Source organism: Cynocephalus volans, chromosome 11 (genome assembly GCF_027409185.1).
Source record: "Cynocephalus volans isolate mCynVol1 chromosome 11, mCynVol1.pri, whole genome shotgun sequence".
NCBI classification, from domain to species: Eukaryota; Metazoa; Chordata; class Mammalia; order Dermoptera; family Cynocephalidae; genus Cynocephalus; species Cynocephalus volans.
This window is the reverse complement of record NC_084470.1, coordinates 10,546,644-10,567,994: the sequence shown is the minus strand read 5'-3', so window position 1 is coordinate 10,567,994 and position 21,351 is coordinate 10,546,644. Positions and strand designations below refer to the sequence as shown.

Sequence of the window (21,351 nt, the reverse complement as noted above, 5' to 3'; positions counted from 1 at the left end):
GGGCATCTTGGAAACTGCAGCTTATCTACTAGTCATTTTCTTCTTTAATTCCATTCAGTTCTACCTGCCTTCTGATCAGGCTTGCTGTTGGAATAGGAGGTCATCCAGGATTCGTGCTTCAGGTCTGACCAAGTCTGAGATCCCTGTTTCACTCCCGGCTAAGGAGGTCACTTGACGCATATTTAGCTCATCTGGCAGGCTGTGAGCAGTCTGATGTTGCAGATGGATGTGGCAGAAGCTGTTCTCCAGACGGGGCAGGAGCCTGCACCCTCCCCTCGGTGATGCAACAGCTCTCCCTGGCTGGGAGCATTGTCTCCTCAGGCCCCCTTGGAAGTTGTCCCTGGGGACCACACTGAAGCAGCAGTAAAGTTGAGAAGGAGCCATCAGAAGTCAACCTGCTGGTTTGGTTTCAAAGCTGTCTTTTTCATTATCATGCTTTGCTTTAATGAAACCCAAGACTTCTTTCTTGAGAGGGAAAAAATCCAAATAGAGTTATTTTACAAATAAAAATGGCTGCCACTGACAAGTTCTGGGAATGTTGGTAGCAGGAGCTTGCTACAGAGATTGTCACCTACTGGACGAGGATCCCCAAATGTGGTGCCACAGGTGGCAGTGGTGAGGAGTGTAAAAGAAAGAAAACTGCAGGTCTCTTAGATTACTTATTGGCAAACTGTTTAATGCACTGTGATGGGAATAGGGTTGTCAAATGTCCAGGTGCCACTTCTGCGGGACACTGGTGTGAGAGGCCATGGAGTTTCAAAGCCAGCAAAAGAAAGCATTTGCAAAAGCATCCAACTTTCTCTCTGACCACCCCGGGCACTGTGCAGACTTACAAGTATTTTCAGAGGATTAAGGGCCACTGGCTTCTCCAGCAACCTGTGTTGGATTTCGTGGGCAGAGGCTGTGGGTATGTGGGTGTTTAGAGGGTGGCCCAGACCTCAGGAAAGCAGCAGTGGATTCCTATAGGAATTGGAGTTTCCCCAGAATGTGCTCTTTGAAGCAGATGAGGAAGAGTCACTGGTGGGCAGCAGAGGGCAGAGTTGGAAAGGCGCTGGGCAGGGAATACGCCAGAACAGCACCTGGGTTGTTGGAACAGGGTGGTGCTGGCGGTGACAGAGGCAGAGAGAGAGAGGGTATGCCACCTGGACGGATGTGGCTGTAGACCCCAAAACCAAGAGGGTGGGAACTTTAGCTTCTGTCATGGGAACAAACAGAGGGGGTTCAGCAATGGAGGAAAGACAGTGACAGATTAAAGAGAGCCCATTAGTTTCTAACTTGGGAATTAGGAACATTTCAAGATTTGCAAGTCCACAGTTCCCTGAAGCTTTTCTAGAAGCTGTTTAGACCTGCGAGGCAGGGAGCATCCTGGCAGAGCTGTGCTTGAGTGTCTGCACTGAGGCTAGTATTGGCACACTGGTCTGAGGAGACGTGGTCAGACATCACGCCACTGAGCTGGTCCCTCCCCAGGTGGCCAGCCCACACTGATTCCTCTGCTGCAGTGGGTGCATGCTAGCCAGGGGCTGTAGGGGCCCACAACCCCAGCAGGACTGCCATCAGTGCGACATTCAGGATTGGGTATCCGTGAGCAGCTGCAGAGAGGAGCAGTACTGACAGGTTCCCACGAGGTGCTGTCTGACACCCATGGCCTCTGGGCTGCAGGGACTCAGCACCACTGTCCTTAAACCCTGGTTCCATGCACAGCTTTCCCATGGTTCCCAATGACATGCTTCCTCCCTTAATACTTCCCATCTTGCAGCATTTCCCAGAGAAATTTCCTATTTGCCACCTATTTATTTAGCAAAATTCTGTTCTGTATTTATGAAAGACCATTGAGAGCCAGGCATAGAATGTATAGGGTGCAGTGAACATATACAAAGCAGTGTGCTTTCATTCGGTGTATGTTTATAGGACACCTGCTGTGTGCAATTGCTGAACTAGCTGCCCGTGGAGCCATTCATCCACCAGGAGCATCCTCTCCCCACTGCCACCTTCCTGAGCTCATCTCCTCCCACTGCCCTTTTGTTTATCTCCAGGCACACTCCTGCCTCTGGGTGTTTGCACATGCTATTCCCTCTCCCTGGAATGCTTTTCCCCCAGATATCCACGGATGCTCTCCCACTTCCCTCAGGGCTTTGCTCACTAAATCACTGCCTCAGGAGTTAGCCTGTCATTGCCCTCCCCTTCCCAACATGTCCCATCCCCTGTCCCTCCTTCATTTACAGTTTCTCCTAAGCAGTTATCATTAGCTTACATGCTGTGTATTTCCATTTATGTCAAGAATCTAAGCTCCATGGTCACAGGGATGTTTGTCTATTCTGGTTCCTGCTGTTTCCCCAGAACCCAGAAGAGTGCTGGGCACATGGTGGGTATGGAGTCAGTATTAATGGAAAATTAATAGCTGGGTGGCTGTATGACCTGAACAACAAGGTAGGCCATTAAGCAGGAAACTAGGTCATAGTCTGGTACGGTAGCTAGGTGGTAGGTAATAACCGATAGAGTTGTGTGCCATGCTGATCCTAACACAGGCTCATGACATCCATCTTCTGATGCCTCTGTGGCCCCTGAGACCCTTTACCCCTGTCCCTAAGAACTGACTTTAAGTCTCGGACAGCAGAAGGTGCTCGTCTGCACAGGAGCACCCTTGTTTTCTCCCCCTGAGCACACATGTGACATCCATTAACAATCACAGGAACAACAGACTCACATCCAGAGGAGAGCAAAGCCCACACAATCAATGTGGCTCTGACCCTGAAGAAGTTGTTTCTTGTTCCAAGATACTTAGCATCGAAATAAAGTACACCAATAAATGTTCCAAGAATGCATCAAATTTTCAACAATCGCCTATTTATTCAATTTCAGTGAAAAGTTAGCTAAAGAGTGGCTCACCTAAAGAGATTCAATTAAGCATCCATGCAACTGCATGAAGATGGTGTTGCAACACCGAGGTGGCCTATTTTTCTGGTCATTATTAATCCAGAAACCTTAATGATGAACAACATTTGTGTTATTGTCTACCCATATTTAATTTGTTTATGCAGCAGTTCAGTTAATCCTGCAATGTGTTTTTCTCAAATGAGGGCAGATAACGGAGGGACCCTTCTTTACAAGTCTTCAGGCTTTTAAATTCTGATAAAATCAGGATTCTTCACTGGGTCTTGCCCTAGCTCTGAATTAAACCACTTTACGTGTAATTATGGAAACTGACCTTACCGCAGGAACATCCATTTAGAAAATTGATTGTCCGGGCTGCTCCACAAGGCATTTTATGAGCAAATGATTGCAGTGGGGCCAGAACTGTAATTTATAAAGGCAAAAAAGCAGGTAAATACTTTATTAGCAGTAATGAGAGGGCTGCCAGCTAACTAAATCTCCTCTTTCCTTACTAGCTACTTCACGGAGCCCTGGTGCATGGCCGTCTTCCACGATCGTTTTATTGATCTCAAGAAAGAGTTACGCCAAATCTTAGCCTCCAAGGAGGTAAGCGTAATAATAGATACGTGGATTATCCTTGCAAATGATAAGCCGTGGATAGTTGTTGATCTTTTGGCCTTTTCCCTACACTCCCATTTTATGGTTTTACCTTTTAAGCCAACTGTACTTATAAAGAAACTATGGAGTATGTAAACATAGACGGAGATATTTCAGGGAAAGTGATTTTATTTACACCCTTTTATGCGGGGCAGATTTCTTTGCCCTTTTTACAGGTGCCTGTATTTGCATGCTCAGCTGACAGTGCTGGCTGCAGCCTGGGCACGGCTGTATCTGCGCGCCCGCAAGGATGAACATTGTGCTCCTCTAGTTTCTGGCTGTACTTGTCAGCCACTCGCTGCACGTGTGTGTGTGTGTTGTTTTAAAGGTGCCCATGGAAGTGATCGGATGTCAAAACACACCCTTTTTATAACTGAAATGTCTTTCTCAAAGTGATACAGAATTAACTGCAAGTTAGATTACAATATCCCAATGTCTCCATGTTCCTTAATAAATTTGACTCTCCAATGTAAATAACAAGGTATTTGCAAAACTTTAAATTAAATTACTTCTTCCAATGCTAGAGTCCTTAGCAGAACTGTGGAAAGTGACCGTCTGTACTCAGAGGGCACTCAAGTCTCCATCCATCCATCCTGCGCTCTGCCCGCTCCATGCAGGCAACGGTGCAGCCTGGCCCGGCTTCCACCGCGTTTTACTGTCTACACGGCACTTCCTGAGTCTCCACTGTCACTTCCACTTGAGAGCACCCTCAAGCCCTGTTGGTTCCTGGGGTGTAAGCTACCCTCTGGGACAGCACAGAGAGAGGTCACACCCGACGCCCAACGACGTGCGAGCTGCAGCGCCTGCCTTCTCCTGGTCCTCCCGTCACTTTTACTCCTACGGCCCAATGGGGAAATGTCAGTCATTTATGAATCTGAGCTAGATTCAAATGGGGAAATGTAGGTTTAAAGTTAAAACCAAACTGCAATGCCTTCAGCATGCACACAGGTAGGAAGCAGCAGGGAAATGGAAATGAGGGAAGTGGAAGGCACGGTGGCTAAGGGCCAGGGTCACACGCTGCCCGGGTCCTTCCCACTGCAGTGTCCGTGTTAGAGATGCTGTGGAACAAACAGGCTCGTGCGCTTCTTTTCGGGGCTGTGAGGGGGTCGGCTCAGGTTGGAATCCGAGTTGTAAGCCCGGTTCCTACTGAGCTGTGCTCAGCTCCTCAGACACCTCCGTTCCTCACAAAATGTAACCTGCAGTTTCCTACAGCCCCCATGGGAAAGAATCATTCATTGCCTAGTGATCCCATCAAGACTCTATGCCCAAATCTTCCATAACCCCAGACTTGACGTCCTCAGTGAACATTTTGCACAGAGCCAAGGGGTTTTCAGTGTCAATCTTAGAAGGGATGCTTTCCCCTCCCCTTTCCAAGGGAACTGACAACCAAATGGCATCTGTCACTTTTCACAGCACTCACTGGGACACCCTCAAACTTCTGTCCATGAACTGACATTTGCAGTGGACCAGTTTGTGTAGATGAACTTAGCGTGGCCAGCAGGCCCAGCCAGCACACCACAGGTGGCTGTGGCCATGTATCGAAGGCACACTAAGGACTACCAACCATTCTTGTAGGTTTTCTAGATTTCCAGGAAGTGAGGCCTCTGGAAGAATAACCTTCCCCAGGGGATAGTTTTGTTTTCAGCTTTCCCATTTGTCAGGAAGGGGTAGTGCCTGGAGTGGTGTCTGCCGCTGGCCCAGTTGGACTATTCCATATGGCCTTGGGAAGATCCTCCAATTCCCAGCAGTGGAACAGGGACTGGCTGGTCCCACATCAGAGAGCTGTGGAGGAGTGACAGAGGGAGTATGTGCCAGCACATGGCACAGGAGAAGGGCTCAGTGAGTGCTGGCCACCACAAGCAGCAGTGCTGGTGACAGTACTGGTGGAGATGGGCTGGCAACAGAAGTGATAACCATATGTATTAGTCTGTTTTTGTGTTGCTGTAACAGAATACCTGAGACTGGGCAATTTATAAAGAGGTTTATTTGGCTCGTGATTCTGGGACAGCTACATCTGGCACAGGCCTCAGAATGCTTCTGTTCATGGCAGAAAGTGGCAGGCAGCTGGTGTGTACAAGCAGATCACATGGCAAGAGAAAGCAAGAGAGAGAGGGGAGGTGCCAGGGTCTTTTAAACAACCAGCTCTTGTGGGAACTAATAAAAGCGAGAAATCACTCATGACCCCTCCCCCCAGGGCGAGCATTAATCCACTCATGAGGGATCCACCCCCATGACCCAAACTGCTCCCAAAACTGCCACATTGGGGATCAGATTTTGACATGAGCTTTGGCAGGACAATAACATCCAAACTCTGTCACCGTATAACACATGCGGGAATTTTATTTAAGAGTCTGGTAATAGGGAAATAAAATGGATAACCTGCTCTTAAGAATAACAGTAATTCCTCTTCTCAAATATTGAGTTGATGTAATCCATTTCATTTTGCTTTCTACCTTGTCTTCAAGGAAGTACAGAGCTCCAGTCAAATTAACTATAACATCCTAGAGCTTGATATATCAGCTTTTCTCTCCCTCCACATGTGGAGCAAGAAATAAAAACTATTATCTATGATTGTTATTAGAAGTCATCTCTAATCTGTGTATCATTTATTTAAAATAACAATCTCATTATAAGACATCTCAAGTCCTTTGTGGAAGTAAACGGAACAGATTATAAGTTCACTGGTACTGCATTTTAACTGTGGCTGAAGCCAAAGAGTCACTGACTAAGGTGAAATTCTGTGTAGTCAAAATTATCCTTCAAAATCCTTTCAGAAAGATATAACAATTATAACCATATACACGTTTAACAGCAGAGTGCAAAAATATGAAGCAAAAATTGACAGAATTGAGGGAAGAAATAGATATTTCTAAAATAATGATTGGAGACTTCAATATTCCACTTTCAGTAATGGATAGAACAACCAGCTGGAAAATCAGTAAGGAAATAGAGGACTTGAACAGCACTATAAACCACCTAAACCTAACAGACTTGCATAGAATACTCCACTCAACAACAGTAGAATGCACATTCTTCTCAGGAACATACAGAACATTCTTCAGGAGAGGCCACAAAACAAGTGTCAATAAATTTTAAAAGATCATAAAAGTATATTCTTCAACCACAATGGAATAAAGCTAGAAATCAATAACAGAAGGAAAACTGAAAAATTCACATATTTGTGAAAATTAAATAACACACTCTTAAGCAACCAGTGGGTCAAAGAAGAAATCAAAAGGGATATTAGAAATACTTAGAGATGAATAAAAATGTAAATATAGCATACAAAAATTTACGAGACTCAGTGAAAGCAGTTTTTGAGGGGAATTTATAGCTATAAATGCCTACATAATGAAAGGAAAGATCTCTCAATTCAATAACCTAATTTTATACCTAAAAGAACTCAAAAAGAAAACAAACTAAACCCAATGCTAGCAGAAAAAAGGAAATAATAAAGATTAGAGCAGAGATAAATGAAATAGAGAACAGAAAACAATAAATAAAATCAAAAGTTGATTCTTGAAAAGATCAGCAAGATTGACAAACCTCTAGCTAGATGGACTAAGAATAAAGACTCAAATTACTAAAATCAGAAATGAAAGAGACATTACTACCAACCTTACAGTAATAATAAAGTCTTATAGGAGAATACAATAAATGATTATGTGGCAACCAATTAGATAACCTAAATGAAGTGAACAAATTCCTAGAAATATACAAACTAAAATTGACTCAAGTAGAAATAGAAAATCTCAACAGATGCTATGGGTTAAAGGTTCATATACTGGAAACTTTTTCCCCAATGTAACAGTGTTAATTAAGATGGTGGGAAATCCTATTATGGTTATTGAAAGGTGGGACCTTTAAGAAGTGATTAGATTGTGAGGACTGTACCTTCATGAATGGATTGATTCAGTGATGGTTTAATGGGTGGCTATGTGTATGGTTCTGATGGCTTTAAAAGGAGAGCAAGTGAGGAGGTTAGCTCTCTTGATTAGTCCATTTGCCATGTGACACCCTGTGTTACTGTAGAAGGCCATCAGCAGATGCGTTCCCTGGACTTTGGACTTTCCAGCCTCCAAAACTCGAAGAAATAAATTTCATTACTTTATAAATTACCCATTTTCAGGTATTCCATTATAAGCAACAGAAACAGACTAATACAACAGACTTATAACAAGTAAGATATTGAATCAATAATCTATTCTCCAATAGTGAACATGCAGAAAGAGAAATCAAGAAAGCTTGCCCATTTACAATAGCCACCAAAAAAATAAAATACTTAGGAATTGAGTTAACCATGGATGTGAAAAATCTCTATAATGAGAACTACAAACCACTGCTGAAAGAAATTAGGGAGGATAATAGAAGATGGAAAGATATCTCATGCTCTTGGATTGGAAAAATCAACATTGTGAAAATGTCCACGCTACCCAAAGTGATCTACAAATTCAATGCAATCCCCATCAAAATTCCAATGACATTTTTCTCTGAAATAGAAAAAACTATCCAGACATTTATATGGAATAAGAAAAGACCATTCATAGCCAAAGAGATGCTGAGCAAATAAATAAATAAATAAATAAAGCTGGAGGCATAACACTACCTGACTTTAAACTATACTACAAAGCCATAATAACCAAAACAGCATGGCACTGGCATAAAAACAGACACACTGATCAAAGGAATAGAATAGAGAACCCAGAAATCAACCCACACACCTACCGCCATCTGATCTTTGACAAAGTTACCAAGCCTATACACTGGGGAAGAGACTGCCTCTTCAGCAAATGGTACTGGGATAACTGGATATCTATATGCAGGAGAATGAAACTAGACCCATACATCTCACCATACACTAAAATCAACTCAAAATGGATTAAAGAATTAAATATACACCCTGAAACAATAAAACTTCTTAAAGAAAACATAGGAAAAACACTTCAGGAAGTAGGACTGGACACAGACTTCATGAATATGACCCCAAAAGCATGGGCAACCAAATGAAAAATAAACAAATGGAATTATATCAAACTAAAAAGCTTCTGCACAGCAAAAGAAACAATTAACAGAGTTAAAAAACAACCAACAGAGTGGGAGAAAATATTTGCAAAATATACATCTGACAAAGGATTAATATCCAGAATATACAAGGAACTCAAACAACTTTACAAGAAAAAAAACAAGCAATCCAATTAAAAAATGGGGAAGAGAACTAAATAGGCATTTTTCAAAGGAAGATATACAAATGGCCAACAGACATATGAAAAAATGCTCAACATCACTCAGCATTCGGGAAATGCAATCAAAACTACACCGAGATACCATCTCCCCCCAATTAGGATGGCTAATATCCAAAAGACTGTGAATGATAAATGATGGCGAGGTTGCAGAGAAAAAGGAACTCTCATACATTGTTGGTAAGACTGCAAAATGGTGCAGCCTCTATGGAAAATGGTATGGAGGTTCCTCAAACAATTGCAGATAGATCTACCATATGACCCAGCTATCCCACTGCTGGGAATACAGCCGGAGGAATGGAAATCATCAAGTTGAAGGTATACCTGTACTCCAATGTTCACTCCAGCACTCTTTACAATAGCTAAGAGTTGGAACCAGCCCAAATGTCCATCATCAGATGAGTGGATACGGAAACTGTGGTATATCTACACAATGGAATACTACTCAGCTATAAAAAGAATGAAATACTGCCATTTGCAATGACATTGATGGACCTAGAGAGAATTATATTAAGTGAAACAAGTCAGGCACAGAAAGAGAAATATCACATGTTCTCACTTATTTGTGGGAGCTAAAAATAAATAAATTAATACACAAAAAAACCGGGGGCGGGGGAAGAAGACATAACAATTACAATTCCTTGAAGTTGATACGACAAGCAAACAGAAAGGACATTGTTGGGAGGGAGGGGGGAGAGGGAGAGGGAGGGTGGTTTTGGTAATGGGCCACAATAATCAACCACATTGTATATTGACAAAGTAAAATAAAATTTGGAAGAAAAAAAAAAAACCTCCGAACAAAGAAAAGCCCAGGACCAGATAACCATCACTAGTGAGATCTACCAAATGTTTAAAGAATTAAGATGAATCCTCTTGAACTCTTCCAAAAAATAGAAGCGGGGGGAACCATTCTATGAGGCCGGCACTATCTGATACCAAAGCCAGACAAAAACACTACAAGAAAAGAAAACTACAGACCAATATCCCTTACAAATTTAAATGCAAAAATCATCAGCAGAATATTAGCAAACAAACCCAGCAGCACTATTAAAAGTAGTATACACCATGACCAAGTAAGATTTACGCTAGGAATGTAAGGGTGGGTCACCATATGAAAATAAACCAATGTATTACACCCCTTTAATAGAATAAAGGGGGAAAAAAACACTGTCATCTAAATTGATTCCAGAAAAGCATTTGACAAAATCAAACATGCTATTTTTTATTAAAATACTAAAAAAAAAAAAAAAAAAAAACAATAGAAGTGAACTTTCCCAATCTGAAAAAGGGCATTTATGAAAAACTCACAGCTAAATGTCACACTCAATGGTGAATGACTGAAAGCTGAAATCTTATCCCTGAAATCTGGAATAAGACAAGGATTTCTGCTTTTACCATTTATATTCAACATTGTATTAGAAGTTCTAGCCAGAGCAATTAGGCAAGAAAAAGAGATAAAAGGCATCCACATTGGAAAAAAAAGTAAAACCATTTCTATTCTCAGATGATGTAATTGTAAAGAATCCACAAAATAACCATTAGAGAGATAAGTTTATTCAGCAAAGTTGCAGGATACAAGATCAACACACAATAATCAATTGTCTACATTAGAAAGTAGTGCAAGACTTGTACACAGAAAACTAAAAAAAAATTCTGAAAGAAATGAAAGCCAACATGAATAAATAGACATCTGTGTTCATGGATTTGAAAATTTCATGTTGTTAAGATGGCAGTTTCACCCAAACAATCTACAGATGCAATACAATCCTATCAAAATCCCAGGAGCATTTTTTGGTGTGTGGTTTTTTAAATTTTTTAATTTACAAATAATAATTATATATATATTTATGCAGTAGAATGAGATGTTATGATCTACGTATACATTGTAGAAAGATTTAATCAAGCTAAGGGCATCTTTCATAGTAATGAAAATGCTAATCCTGAGTTCACATGGAGTTCATAGCCAAAACTATTTCAGGGGGAAAAAAAGAACAAAATTGAATATCACACTTAACGATTTTAAAACCTACTATAAACAACAGTAACTGAGACATTGTGGTAGTTGCATAAGGCTAGACGTATATACATCAATGAAATAAAATTGAGAGTCCAGAAGTGAACCCATTTACATGAAAAGATGTTCAGCATCACTTATCATTAGGGAAATGCAAATCAAAACCACAATGAGATGCCCCTTCACACCCCCTAGAATGGCCGTAATAAAAAAAGGGGGGGGATAATTTTATTGGTGAGGATGTGGACAAATTGGAACCCCTGAACATTGCTGGTAGGAATACTGTGCAGCTGCTGTAGAAAATGGTTTGATGGTTCCTCACAAAGTGATACATAGAATTACCACATGACCCAACAATTGCACTCCTAGGTATATATCCAAAAGAAGAGAAAGAGTTATTCAAACAAATACTTGTACACCAATGTTCAAAGCAGTACTATTTAGAATAGCCAGAAGAGGAAACAACCCAAATTTCCATTAAGTGATCAATAAATAAACAAATGTGCTCTAAACATTGTCTATCCACACAATGGAATAGTATTCAGCTATGAAAAGAAATGAAGTGCTGATACATTCTGCAAAGTGGATGAACCTCAAAACATTATACTAGAAGAACAAAAACCGTATGATCATCTCAATAAATGAAGAGAAAGCATTTGACAAAATTCACATCCTTTCACAATAAAAACAAACTCTCAACAAATTAGATATAGAAGGAATGTTCCTCAACACTAAAGGCCGTGTATGACAAGTCCACAGCTAACATCATACTCAATGGTGAAAAGTTAAAAGTTTTTCCTCTAAGATCAGGAACAAGACAAGGATGCCCACTCTCACCACTTCTGTTCAACATAAGACTAGAAGTCCTAGACAGAGCAATTAGACAAGAAAAAAAAGGCATTTAAATAGGAAAGGAAGAAGTATACGTGTCTCTGTTTGCTAATGACATGATCTTATATATAGAAAACCCTAAAAGACTCCAACAAAAAACTGTTAGAACTGATAAACAAATTCAGTAAAGTTGCTGAATCCAAAATCAACATACAAAAATCAGTAGCATTTCTATATTACTAACAATTAACCAGTTGAAAAAGAAACTTTAAAAAAATTCCACTTACAACGGCATTAAAATTACTTAGGAGTAAATTTAACCAAGGAGGTGAAGGATTTTTATTCTGAAAACTATAAAACACTGATAAAAGAAAGTAAAGATGACAGAAGGAAATGGAAAGATAGCCTGTGTTCATGGATTGGAAGAATTAATACTGTTAAAATGTCCATGCTACTCAAAACAATCTACAGATTCAATGAAATCCCTATCAAAATTCCAATGTCATTCTTCACAGAGCTAGAAAAAACAATTCTAAAATTCATTTGGAACCACAAAAGACCTCGAATAGGCAAAGCAATTTCGAGAAAGAACAAAGCTGGAGGTAGCACTTGTTCTGATTTCAAAACATATTACAAAGCTATAGTACTCCAAAAAGCATGCTACCAGCATAAAAACAGATATATTAACCACCAGAATGGATAGAGAGCTCAGAAATAAACCCACACATTTATAGTCAATTGATTTTCAACAAAGGTGCCAAGAACAGACAATGGGGAAAGGACAGCAGCTTCTTCAATAAATGATGTTGGAAAAACTGGACATCCACATGCAGAAGAATGAAATTGGACCTTTATTTCACCCTATATACAAAAATGAACTCAAAATAGATTGAAGATTTAAACATAAGACCCGAAACTGTAAAACTTCTAGACAAAAACATAGAGGGAAAATCTTTGCCCTTGATCTTGCAAGGGATTTTTTGCCACTGATCTTGGAAAGTATTTATGACGCTGTATTAGTCAGGGTTCTCCGGAGAGACAGAATCAATAGGATATGTTATAATTATATGAGAGGGATTTATTAGGGGAATTAGCTCATGGGGCTATGAAGAAAAGTCCCACGATAGGCCGTCTATAAACTGGATGCTGGTAACGTGGCTCAGTCGAAAGGCTTCAGAACCAGGGAAGCTGATGGTGTCCTTGGCGTAATTTCTGGAACCCAAAAGCTGAAGAATCTCAAGCTCTGATGTCCACGGACAGGAGAGAAGAGTGTGTCCCAGCTCTAGCGGATCGAGAGAGAGCTTCACCTCTTTCCTCTTTTGTTCTCTCTGGACCCCCAGTGGATTTGATGGTTCCCACCCACACTAAGGGTGGGTCTTTCACACCCAGGCCACTCACACTCTCACACTAATATCTGCTGGAAACACCCTCATGGACACACCTGAAAAGATAGCTTTACCAGGTTTCTCAGCATTCCTTCATCTAACCAAGTTGACATCTAGAATTAACCTTCACAGATGCCAAAAGCAAAAATAGATACTTGGGTTTGTTTCAAACTGGAAACCTCTACATAGCAAAGGAAACAATTAACAAATAAACAGGTGAAGAGACAAGCCACAAATCTGGAGAAAATACCTGCAAATTATACATCTGATGAGGGGCTAGTATCCAAAATATGTAAGGAACTCAAATGACTCAATATCAAGAAAACAAATAACCTAATTAAAAATAGGCAAAGGTGCTGGATAGACATTTCTCAAGAAAAGACATACAAATGGCCAACACATGGGAAAACGATCCACATCACTAATCATCAGGGAAATGAGGATGAAAAGCACAGTGAGATATCACCTCACGCCTATTAGAATGGCTATTATCAAAAAGGTGAAAGCTAAGGATGTGGAGAAAGGGGAACTCTGGCAGTCTGTGGGTGGAAATGTAAATCAGTACAGCCATTTTGCAAAACATTATGGAGGTTTCTCAAAAAACTAAAAATAGAACTACCGTATGATCTAGCACTCCCATTTCTGGGTAAACTTCCAAAGGAATTGAAATCAGTTATGTGAAAGAGACATCTGGCTGCCATGTTCACTGCAGCACTGTTCACAACAGCCAAGATATGGAATCGACCCAATTGTCCATCAGCGGATAAATGGATAAAGTGTGGTACACAATGGAATACTCTTCAGCCTTAAAAAAAAAAAAAAGGAAATTCTGTCATTTGAGACAGCACGGATGAACCTGAAAGACAATATGCTACGTGAAATAAGCCAGGTACAGAAAGACAAATACTGCAACATCTCACCCACACGTGGCATCTAAAAACGTTGCTCTCATAGAAGTAGAGAGTAGAATGGGGGTTACCAGGGGCTGGGGGGAGGGCGGGACTGGGCAGATGTTGTTCAAAGGTCCACAATTTCAATTAGCAGGAGGAATAAGTTTTAGTGCTCTGTTGCATGGTGTAATATTGCATGGCGTAGTCACATGGTAACTATAGTTAATGTGTATTTCAAAATTGCTACAAGAGTAGATTTTAAATGTCCTCACCACAAAGAAATAAGTATAGGAGGTAATGAATATGTTAATTAGCTTGATTTAGTCATTCCACAATGTATATATGTATCATAACATCATTGTACCCCATAAATATATGCAATTATTATTTGTCAGTAAAAATAAAATTTTAAAATAAATAAAATTAAGAAAGGAACTTTCAGAATATTATAAGAAACAAAGCAAAACATTCTGCTAAGTGAAAGAAGCCAGAAACCCAAGATCATGTCTGGTGTGTGGCATCGTGGGAGGTGGGTTGGTGACAGATAAGCGTTGTGAGAGGGAGGTAGTCACACTGTCAGAGGCAGATGTGCACAGATCTGCTTACAGTCTACTGCAGAATTCGTCCTGATGAACTTAAAAGTTCCACCGTGTGATTTTACACTACTCAGCCCAGTGTCAGAACAGCGTTGTACAGTGATGAGCCCTAAGTCTTCTGTGATTTTAGTCAGGTCGCTGTTTTTGTGTTAATTTGATACAATTCTGCAGAAAAATTAAGAACCAGCTCCATACGTATTGTAGAACATGTCCGTGGGGACACGTCGGTGGCACTCAGCACTGTCAGCACCTCCAATTTGTAGTTAGGGCATCAGTTGCTTTTTTTCTCCTCTCACCACCTTGTTAAGCTGGTTTAAATCTGAATTCCTGTGACCTGCACGGACTATTCTTCCAAGTGCTGTGTGTGTCTAATCTCTGACACCTACTGGGTTTTGCTTAAATAACCAGGTGGTAATTACATATGCCTCCATATAGCTGGAAATTTTTTTTCTATCTATAAGTTTTATCATTAATAAATTAACAGTCCAATAGAGCCCTGCAAGTAATTTGCTTTTTCTTTCTGTTCATCATTTTAAACACTTTAAACAATTTTTGGAAGTTAAGATAAATATACCAATTAAAGATCAAGTGACTCTTCCTTAGGGAGCACACAGCTCACACCTGGGTCAGGTGCTTATAACAATCCTGCTATAGATGGGCAGACGAGGTGGGGAAGCAAATGTAGTGCAATGATGACTGTAGAATCCAGCTGGGGTGTGTGTGCGTGGGCGTTTGTCCTATGACTCTGTTACCTTGTCTCTGTGTTTGAAAATTTTTATAATAAAATGTTGGGGAAATCTCTACTGTGTTACAGATGTGCTCAGCATATGATTCACAAATTCAAGTAATTTAATTCTCTTGAGTCCTATCTTTAAAGATAGCGATGAAATTTTACTGTACCAAGTATTTATCCTAAGGTTTTAAAATTCTATTTCTTGCAGATTGTAATCAAGTAAAGTAAACCATCTAGGAGTTTCAAGGAAAAATATTTAAACACCCCCTTTCTTATTTTCAAAACAAGCATGTTCTACAGATAATTTTTATCTGAAAATTCAGGGCTTAAAATTACCATCCCTGGTAATTAACTTGAGGATATTATGCTAAGTGACACGAGCCAGTCGCAGAAAGGCAAACGCTGTATGATTTCACTTATGTGAGGTCGCTGGAGTAGTGAAAGTCACAGAGACAGAAAGTGGAATGGTGGCTGCCAGGGGCTTGGGGACCGAGGGTGGGCATCAGTGCTTCATGAGGACAGAGTTTCAGTGTTGCAGGATAAAGGCTCTGGAGATGGATGGCGGGGATGCTGCCCAACAGTGTGAAGGTGCTTAATGCCACTGAACTGTACAAGAAAGTGGCTAAAGTGATACATTTTATTGTTATGTATATTTAACACAATGAACATGTTTTTAAGAGGTAGGAAAAAATTACTGTCCTTGGGGAGCTGAGCGCTATTTGTTTCATTTTAAGGAAGTTGCCCTGTTATTCTGGTGCTAAGTCCAAGTAATGTCCGTGTCCTGCCTCTTACTGTATTTTACAGGAGGAAGACCTTCCTTCCATAGAACAGTTAGCCCGTCGCATAGAAAACGAGGAACTAGACCTGAGGGAGAAGCCCAGGCAATACCTGCAAAGAGTTTTCCAGGAAACCATCTACAGGAGCCTGGCGGAGCAGCGCGTCGTTGACTTCCTGAGCTATAATCATTACCACCTGCCCATGTATGCGTGGCCAGGCATCATCTAGTGGTGGCCAAGGTCTCCACTTCGTTGTTTTCAATCGTTTAGTTCCTGGAAGTGCTTGGTAGAAACCGACAAGTTCGCGGGAGCCTGGCTTGGTGGCAAAGCCCCGTCGTGGTTGTGTCGATTGTTTTCCGCCTTCACTTATGCCTGTAGTTTTCTATTGTTCCAGCAGATATCTTTTAGTTGATAGTATGACAGTTTTTTGAACAGCAGGGCTTAAAATTGGTTTTTATGAACCCAATACCAGCTTTTGTTCATTTTTTTGTATTTATGTTAGCATGTAGCAAAAGATGGCATAATGACCAGGATTACACAGGTATTAGAAAGAAAAGTCACAGCTGGCACTACAGAACTGTACACACATTCTCGAACTCTCTGTAGCACAATGATTAGTTATTTGGAACTACAAAGCTGTTTGATACTTTTCAAAAATAAAATTGTTCCAGAACACTGGACTCTGACTTTTCCAAGGCAGACAAAAGCAAGCAATAACCACCACTAATTCCTTCACATGTACGTTTTACACAAATGCATGGCTCATTTAGGAGAAGGGCCCAGCATGGGCCGTATGGTACAAACTGTGTCACTTGAATGGGGAAAAATCACTACTGGTCCCCTCTTCACAATTCAGACCCAGCACACGTGGAACCGTATTTCAAGGGCTGGTGAGTGAGTCCTCAATCCCCGCTCAAATGTTTACTCTGACAGGACCTGGGTCAACCTCATTGGCAAAAGGAGTTTCTGTGACAGATCCTGGGACCATTGGATGGAGAGTAACAGAACAACCTCAGTTAGAAGACCAACAGTTATGACTTCTGTGGCCAAGGATTACCATTAAAAAGTGTCTAGTTACATACAAGTGACCCCAATGACAATGTCAACCTTAATACCAAATATGCATAAATTTGATGTTTTCCTTTGCTGCCTTTTACAAAGTGGTCTTGGACCTCCATAATTATCACAGCAGATTTGAAAACATCTAGAAATATATTTCAGTCCAAAAGTGTATTGGGTCACATTACTTTAATCCTTGTCTCATGCTTAGAAAGTGGGTCATTTCCCAAATCTAGGAAAGGTAGCGTCTATGCTCAATAACTTCCGAATCTAAGAATTGTAGTATATATGTGCAGACTCGAGAGCTTTATCACTGAGGAACACGTTTCCTAAGAATAAGGGGAGAATTCCATAGTCATTGGTCATAACTCAATACTGGCTATTTTAAGAGATTTAAGAGAATAAAGCTGAGGATAAAGTGTGGCGGAAGAAGGAACTCAGAGAGACCAGTATCTGGATCCTGCTTTTGACTGATTCGTGTGCTCAAGGCCTCAGTGCTGCAGAGCCGGGTGGACCTGGAAGGCCCTAGTGTTTAGCACTTGTTGAGCTGGGACATCTTGGGCTCTGAGCCTGATCTTGGAATTCTATAGTTTTATAAAGCAAAGAATATCGACAAGAAAATACCAAAGTTCGTTTTCCAAAGTTTTATGGCCCCAAATCACAGGCAGCCACCCTGCCTCCCTGATGCTTGTCATGATCTCCTGACAGATGTCAGCTTTTAATGCAGAGCCGGCCACCTCCTTTCCCAAAACGGCTCCTTGTGGTTTTATGACACCCAAATATCACTAGAAGGCAAAAGAAAAGAAACAGGAGGCGAGGGAGGAAAGGAAACAGCATGGACGATCAAATGTAAAGGCAGCCAGTCAACACTGACCCTCAGAAGAGGGTGTGTGTGTGTGTGTGTGTGTGTCTGTCTGTCTGTCTGTCTGTCTGTCTGTCTCTGTGTGTGTGTGTGTGTCTGTGTGTCTGTGAGAGAGAGACAGAGAGAGACCGAGAGAGGCCCGTGCTCCTGCACAGGGTGGGCCAGTGTCAGCTCAGACATGGGCGAGGGGCCCGGCATGGCCTGTGCGGAGCTGCTGATTGTCCCCTGGTTGGGGACGAGGCTGGGCACAGTGAGGCCGGCCCGGATCCCGCAGCTGTATGCTAATGCCACAGAAACCGAGCAGGCGACCAGGAGGCCACACATCGCTGAACAAACAGGCTCCCTCTAGACAAATAACACACGCTGGCCTGGCGGGGGGGACGGGGAGAGAGAAGGGACAGGGAGAGAGAGGACAGACAGGTAGAGACAGGTGAGGGGACAGACAGGAGAGGGCTGGGAAGAGGGATGGGAAGGGAGAGGTGAGAGAGAGAGAAGAGACCCATTACTTTAAATGAATCTAGTTACTTTTAATTGTATCAGTTTGCATTCTTGTTCTTATACTATTTATAATTGTGCTTGGTTTTATAACTGTATACAGCAAGAACATAGGGCATTTATACTCAGTTGTTTCATTTGTATATATTTACTTATTCTGTAATATAAACAATACAAGGGAAGAAACACTGGAATTTTTGTCCCTTAAAAGGATAACCTACTGTGCTCAGTGGCTCCCTTTGCTCTGTGTGATTTGTGCAGCTCACCCTGGTACAGTGGAAGTACAGTGAGACAGTCAATTAAATCTAACTTTCGTATCCATCAATTAGTAAAGATTAGAAGATATTCTAAAGTGATGTAAATGGAGCTTAAATTTTATTGGGGTTATTTTCCAGTAGTCCTGTCTGAGTGTAAAGTAGGAGTTCAGAGGAAAATCTGGATTAAGAAGGAAAGTGGGATTTAAATTAGGAAGGAAAAAGGTGATGATGACGATGATGACAACGATGACTGACGTTGGTGATGGTGGCTGTTGACATTATTGAACATTTACTATGCTTTCTGTGGATTATTTTAGTTGATCTTTAGAGCAACCCTTTGAGGTGGGTGTAACAACAATCACACCCCATTTTATACATGAGAAACCAAGTTAAGTAGTTTGCCGGAGAGATTCAGCTGGGACTCAAGCACAAATAAGTTGCATCCAAGCCTGAGAACCGAATGTTCTTCTGTTTAAGAAGAGAGGACAGGGGGGATACTCCAGGCCAGAAACCTAACATGTATCTAGGTATGAAGGCAGGGATGTGTGTGACACCTGCATGGGAGGGTACCAGCGGAGGTGCTGGCAGGGAAGTCAGAGGCCAGTTAGAGAGCCTGATGGAGGACATGCACCCCAAGGCACTAGTGCCAGAGCAGGTAGGCACCACTGTGGGACACCCAGCCTAGGTGAGTCCCTGCAGCCCTGAGAGGCTCAAGCCTCCCGCCTACAGGCACCAAGGCAGCCATGCCAAATTGGCAGTCCCTGCAGGATCCTAGCCAGACATTAGGGTCAAATGAGTGGACTGTGAAATCGCCTGCCACAATGACTAAACACCAAAGGAAAGATACCAGAAATATGAAAAATCCAGAAAGTATAACACCACCAAAGGGCAATAATAACTCTCAGGCTCTAGATCCTACAGAACAGGGAGTCCTTGAAATGACTGACAAGGAATTTCGAGCAACTATTCTAAGGATGCTAAATGAGATATAAGAAAACTCAGACAACACAATGAAATGAGAAAAAGTATACAGGACCTGAAGGAAGAAATGTACAAAGAAATCAATGCCCTGAAAAAGAAGGCATCAGAGCTTGCTGAGCTGAAGAATTAATTAAATGAAATAAAAAACACAACAGAGTTTAACCAGCAGGCTAGAACAAGCAGAAGAGAAAACTTCAGACCTTGAAGATGGGATTTTTGAAATAATACAAGAGGACCAAAAAAAAAAAAAAAAGAAAAGAAAAGAAAAAGAAAAAAAGAATTAAAAACTGAAGGTAATCTAAGAGAGATAACAGACAACCTTAAGCATTCAAATATTCAAATCATGGGTATTCCAGAAGGAGAGAAAAAAGGAAATGGCACAGAAAACATAGTCAATGAAGTAATGGTAGAAAACTTCCCAGGTAAAGGAAAAGACACAGATCTTCAGATTCAGGAAGCTCATAGATCCCCAAACATATTCAACCCAAAAAGGTCCTCTCCAAGACATGTTATAGTCAAATTGACAAAACTCGAAGACAAAGCGAGAATCTTAAAAGCTGCAAGAAAGAACCATCAAGTCACCCATAAGGGAGCCCTAATCAGACTAACATCCAACCTTTTATCAGAAACCCTAAAAGCCTGGGATGATATATTCAAATACTAAAAGACAAAGATTTCCAGCAAAGAGTACTTTACCCAGCAAGGCTATCCTTCTGAAATGATGGACAAATAGTATATTTCTCAGACAAACAAAAACTGCCGGAGTTCACTACCACATGACCAGTCTTACAAAAAATTCTCAGTGGAGTACTGGGTTTGGTACCTGAAAAACAACCACCACTGCCATAAATACTCATGAAAAAACAAAACCCACCAGAATAAAAATGCTAACAATAAAGAGAAAAAAAGGTTTACCTACCACGCCAAGAAACCAACAAATACAGAAAACAAACAGTAAAGCAGAAAAAAAGTAACAAAAGATACTTAAGACAGCCAAACAAAAATCAATAAAATGCTAGGAGTAAGTCAACACCTTTCAATAACAACTCAATGTAAAAGGATTAAATTCCCCACTCAAAAGACACAGACTGACTGACTGGATTAAAAAGGTGGATCCAACTATATGCTGCCTTCAAGAGAGTCACCTGACCTCTAAAGACACCCATAGACTAAGAGGGAAAGGATGGAAAAAGATATGCCCTGCAAATAGAAATGAAAAACAAGCTGGAGCAGCTATTCTTATATCAGATAAAATAAACTTTAAACCAAAAATCATAAAAAGAGATAAAGAAGGCCACTGTATAATGATAAAAGGATTTATCCATCAAGAATACATAACAATCATAAATATATATGCACCCAATGTTGGATCAGCCAGATTTATAAAGCAAACATTATTAGACCTAAAGAATGAGATAGACACTAACACCATAATAGCAGGGGACATTAACACCCCACTCTCAATATTGGACAGATCATTTAGGCAAAGAATCAGCAGAGAAACACAAGATTTAAACAACGTTTTAGACCAATTGGTCTTGGCAGATATCTACAGAACATTCCATCCACGAGCCTCAGAATATTCATTTTTCTCAACAGCACATGGAACATTCTCCAGGATAGATCACATGTTAGGTCACAAATCAAATCTCAACAAATTCAAAAATATTGGAATTATTCCATGTATTTTTTCAAATCACAATG

The 21,351-nt window shown here is 40.9% G+C and overlaps 1 protein-coding gene across 1 annotated transcript in view; it reads left to right on the top strand.

The window, feature by feature from the left end:
- The window catches only part of LOC134390401 (cilia- and flagella-associated protein 61-like), a 222,856-nt gene extending 206,190 nt beyond the window's left edge, over window positions 1–16,666 (top strand). The window contains 2 exon segments of the mRNA XM_063113697.1: window positions 3,387–3,477; window positions 16,022–16,666. Coding sequence (XP_062969767.1) covers window positions 3,387–3,477; window positions 16,022–16,222 — 292 coding nt within the window. The 3' untranslated portion in view covers window positions 16,223–16,666.
- Window positions 16,667–21,351: the final 4,685 nt, after the last annotated feature.